Here is a 4,763-nt window from a genome sequence, read left to right as displayed (position 1 = left end):
CCTACACCAGTGATTGGGTTGAGTCGAAGGAACACATGATCTCCAGCAGCGAACTCCAACGGTCTTCTCCTCTTATCAGCATAAGATTTCTACCTACTCAAAGACGTCTTCAACCTCTCCTGAATTTGCTTGACTTTCTCGGTCGTTTGCTGGATAAGCTCAGGTCCAGTTAGCACGTTCTCTCCTTCCTTGAACCAACAAAGTGGCGTTCGACATTTTCTCCCATAAAGTGCTTCAAACGGTGTCATTCCAATGCTCGCCTGGAAACTGTTGTTATACGTGAACTCCACCAGTGGCAAGACTTCATCCCATGCGCCCAAGTGATCTAGGACGCACGTCCTCAGCAAGTCTTCTAACGTCTGGATAGTTCTTTCAGACTGGCCGTCCGTTTGTGGATGATACGCTGAACTCATTTGTAGTCTGCTCCCTAACTCACCTTGTAGAGATTGCCAAAACCGAGATGTGAATCTCGTGTCTCGGTCAGAAACTATGCTTGAAGGCACTCCATGCAGACGAACGATCTCCTTAATATACAACTTAGCCAGATTCGTCATCGACATCTTCAAGTTCACGGCCAGGAAGTGGGCGCTCTTCGTTAGTCTGTCCACAATCACCCAAATCGAGTCATGATTTCTGACCGTACGTGGTAGATGGGTCACGAAATCCATGGATATGCTATCCCACTTCCATTCGGGAATTTCCAATTGCTGCAGTAGGCCGCCAGGTCTTTGGTGTTCCGCCTTCGCTCGTTGACAGGTTAGACAAGATGCCACAAAACGAGCGACATCGCTCTTCATTCCAGGCCACCAAAATGATTTCCGGAGGTCTTGATACATCTTAGTCATGCCAGGGTGCATGCTAAGACGACTGTGATGACCTTCCTCCAGAATAATTCTCTTCAGCTCGCCATCATCTGGAACGCACGTCCTACCCAGATAACGCAACATGCCATCCGTTCCCGTATTGAACCCCTTAGCTTGATCCGAACCGAGCGCGCTCAAAATCTTCACCAGCTCCTCATCCTCACGTTGCTTCACTCTAATCCGATCAAACACATCGCTAGATATTCTAAGGTTACAGCACTTGATGCTGCTCGGTTCTAACTCAAACTGTAACCTTAGATCTCTGAAACTCTCTACTAAGCTCAACTCGCGCACCATCATGGACGACACATGCACCACCTTTCTGCTTAGAGCGTCCGCTACCACGTTAGCTTTCCCAGGGTGATACAGCAGCTCAAAATCATAATCATTCAGAAATTCTAGCCAACGCCTCTGCCTCATGTTCAACTCCTTCTGATCAAATAAATATTTGAGGCTCTTGTGATCACTGAAGACTTGGAACGTGGATCCGTACAAGAAATGTCTCCAAATCTTCAGCGCAAAAACGACCGCTGCCAACTCCAGGTCGTGCGTTGGGTAATTCCTTTCGTGAATCCTCAACTGACGAGACGCATAAGCCACCGCTCGCTTCTCTTGCATCAAAACACAACCCAAACCTTGGTGAGAGGCGTCGCAATATACTTCGAAAGGTTTAGACGCGTCTGGAATAACTAACACTGGAGCGCTCGTCAATTTCACTTTCAACTCCTGGAAACTGGCCTCACAACGATCGGTCCAGGCGAACGACTGGTCTTTACGAGTCAACTGAGTTAGCGGCGCCACTATCTTAGCAAAACCCTCAATGAAACATCTGTAGTAGCCCGCCAGTCCAACAAAACTACGTACCTCAGTGACCGAACGCGGACTCTCCCATTCCAGTACCGCTCACACTTTCGCTGGATCTACCGAGATGCCTCCAGCCGACACCACATGACCCAAAAACTGAATCTCCTTCATCCAGAATTCACACTTAGACAACTTGGCATATAGCTCCTTCTCCCGTAACACTCCAAGTACAAGTCTAAGATGTTCTTCATGCTCGTCTTCGTTCTTGGAATAGATGAGAATATCATCTATGAAGACGACCACAAACTTATCCAAATAAGGCCTGAATATGCGGTTCATATATTCCATGAACACGGCTGGAGCGTTCGTTACTCCAAAAGGCATCACCACATATTCATAATGCCCATAGCGAGACCTGAATGCTGTCTTCTGGATGTCGTCCTCCTTAACCCTGATTTGATGATACCCGGATCTCAAATCTATCTTTGAGAACACTGCAGCCCCATGCAACTGATCCAGCAGGTCATCTATCCTTGGCAATGGGTATTTGTTCTTGACGGTCAGCTTATTCAATTGCCTGTAGTCTATACATAACTGAGAGCTGCCATCCTTCTTCCTTACTAACAGCACGGGCGCTCCCCAGGGTGATACGCTCGGCCTAATGAATTTCTTCTCTATCAACTCTTCAATTTGCTCCTTGAGTTCAGCTAACTCAGCAGGCGACATTCGATATGGCTGAACCGAGATAGGAGCCGCTGTCGTCACCAAATCAATGGTAAACTCCACTTCACGACGAGGGGGAAGTCCAGGTATCTCTTCCGGGAAAACGTCCGCAAATTCTTTCACAACCGATCGTCCATTGCTGTCACTATTGGACGATCGTCCTAAATTCGCATTCCCAACTTCTCCATCTTCATGCGTCATAATGAGAAAACAGCTGGCGCCTTCCATAATGTCTTCTTTCAGTTGGCCGAGCATCACTGAAAGAACTTCTTCTTCTTCACCAGGGAAGATCAATTCCTTCGCTCCACAATCAATAAGAATGCGATTGGCAGCCAACCAATCCATTCCTAAAATCACCTCCAAACCTTGAAGAGGTAAGCAGATGAGGCTAACCTTAAACTTACGCCCTTCCACTTCTATAGGACACTTGACGCACATAGTGGACGTCCTAACCTCACCCGCTGCTGGTGTAGACACCACCAGATCAAACTGCATCTCGCTCACTTCTAATCCCAGCTTTTCAACACACGCCTTCGAGATGAAAGAGTGCGTTGCCCCCGAATCATACAAAGCACAGCACGGTCTACCAAACAGCATGCATTCACCAATTATAAGATTACCTGAGCTCGCTGCCTCAGCGCTCGTTATAGCATACACTCGCCCACTCGCTTGGGCTCGTCCTCCTCTTGGCTGATTCCTCCCAGCATTCGGCGGCCTCATCACTGCACGCCCACTCATATTGCACTCATGATCCAAGTGCCCATTCCTTCCGCAACGGTTGCAGTGCTTTCCTCCCACCAACTGAGGGCAAGAAGACCTATAATGCGGTCCTCCGCACCGGAAACAAACCACACTTCCCTGTCCAGACTGTCCGACAGGGATTACTGCTTGAGATCCGCTCGTCTGAGAAGGCTGGTTTGGACGAGCGTATGGAGGTCTCCTCTGAACAGTTCCTCCTCTGGACACGATCGGTCCCCTACTCACCTGTTGCTGCCTCTTCAACCGTTCCGCCTCTGCCATATTCTTCTCCAAAACCTTGGCTCGCTCAACCATAGCAGGAAACGACCGGATACATAAACTTGAGATCAATACTTTCAGGTCACTCCTCAGCCCATTCTCAAATTTCCTGCACTGCCACTCCTCACTGGTGGCCATCGTATTGAACCTCAGAAGATGTTTAAAGGTGTTGGTATACTCCGACACTGACTTTGCCCCTTGTGACAGTTGAAGAAACTCAACTTCCTTAGCGTAACGAACGCTATCTGGGAAGTACTCCTCATAAAATTTGCCTCTGAAAACCGCCCAGGTGATGGGATTCTGAGCGTCCGTTAAGATGGCTTTCATACTCTTCCACCAGTGGCTAGCTTCACCAGTCAACAAGTACTCTGTAAAAGCCAAGCGGCTTTCATCTGGACACCTCTTAGCGTCGTAAATACGCTCCATGTCTCTCAGCCACTGGTCCGCCTCATCAGGAAGGCATTTTCCACTGAATTTAGCCGGATGATGTTGGAGGAAACTCTCCAAACTCCATTCAGCTGTAGGCGGGGCAGCGTTGGAAGAAGACGCTCCCGGGGTGTGTCTTGTAGCAGCTAAGATCTCCATTAATTGTCTTTGCGTCGTCTCAGAATTGGCACGAGAGGCCTCCAAACTCTGCATAGCGGCCTGGTTTTGCTGCATCAGAGTGGCGTTCTGTTCCAGTAAAGTTGTGTTTTGTTGATGCAGCCTTTCAACCACGGTTTCCAACAACCTAGTGTTGCTGGACGTATCGGACTCATTCGGTTGAGGAGGAGGAGGAAGTCTAGGCGCCATTAGTTCTCTGGATCAGAGAAAAACGAGCGTTAGTAATGTTCAAGAGTTAAAACAATAACTCATTAACACATAATAAGCACACAGCAAAAACGTAGTGCACTCATAACCTACAGTGTTCCTTAAAAGGACAAAACTGCTCTGATACCACTAATGTAACATCCCAAAATATAGTAATTACCATAATCAGAATTAATTACATTAATCATATAAAACAGTGCAGTCTTACAAATCTGAACGAGCGTCAAAATGCCGAACGGCATAATCATGCAGAAATAACGAACGCTTATACAAGCAAGAGTTCAGGGACGAACGGTCTTACAAAACTATAACCGAACGTTCGAAATAACATTAATAAAGCTAACTACAGACACCCGCGAGCGCTCTAAGGCTCGACTTTAACTTCTACATCCACCAGGTTAGCGTCTTCCAAATTTTCTTCTTCTAGCACTTCTTCAAGTGACGCACCTCCATCTGCTCACATCCACACGGATGATCATTGCAATGACAGGACGAACGTACATATACAAGGCGACAACACAAGGAAACGAAAGGGTAAGCTTATAT

The 4,763-nt window shown here is 47.5% G+C and overlaps 1 protein-coding gene across 1 annotated transcript; it reads right to left on the bottom strand.

The window, feature by feature from the left end:
* Positions 1 to 1,766: 1,766 nt before the first annotated feature.
* LOC148203809 (uncharacterized) lies at positions 1,767 to 4,046 on the bottom strand. Its single transcript, XM_088107765.1, has 4 exons — positions 3,011 to 4,046; positions 2,293 to 2,692; positions 2,040 to 2,199; positions 1,767 to 1,931 (listed from the first exon to the last, which is right to left on the bottom strand). Exons 1-4 carry the CDS (start codon positions 4,044 to 4,046, stop codon positions 1,767 to 1,769), a joined length of 1,761 nt encoding a protein of 586 aa, XP_087963891.1.
* Positions 4,047 to 4,763: the final 717 nt, after the last annotated feature.

This window comes from Vigna umbellata, chromosome 2 (assembly GCF_029865625.1).
Source record: "Vigna umbellata cultivar VRB3 chromosome 2, Vumbellata_1.0, whole genome shotgun sequence".
NCBI lineage: Eukaryota > Viridiplantae > Streptophyta > Magnoliopsida > Fabales > Fabaceae > Vigna > Vigna umbellata.
Note: the sequence above shows the minus strand (reverse complement) of the source record. Positions and strands in the feature narration are given on the sequence as shown.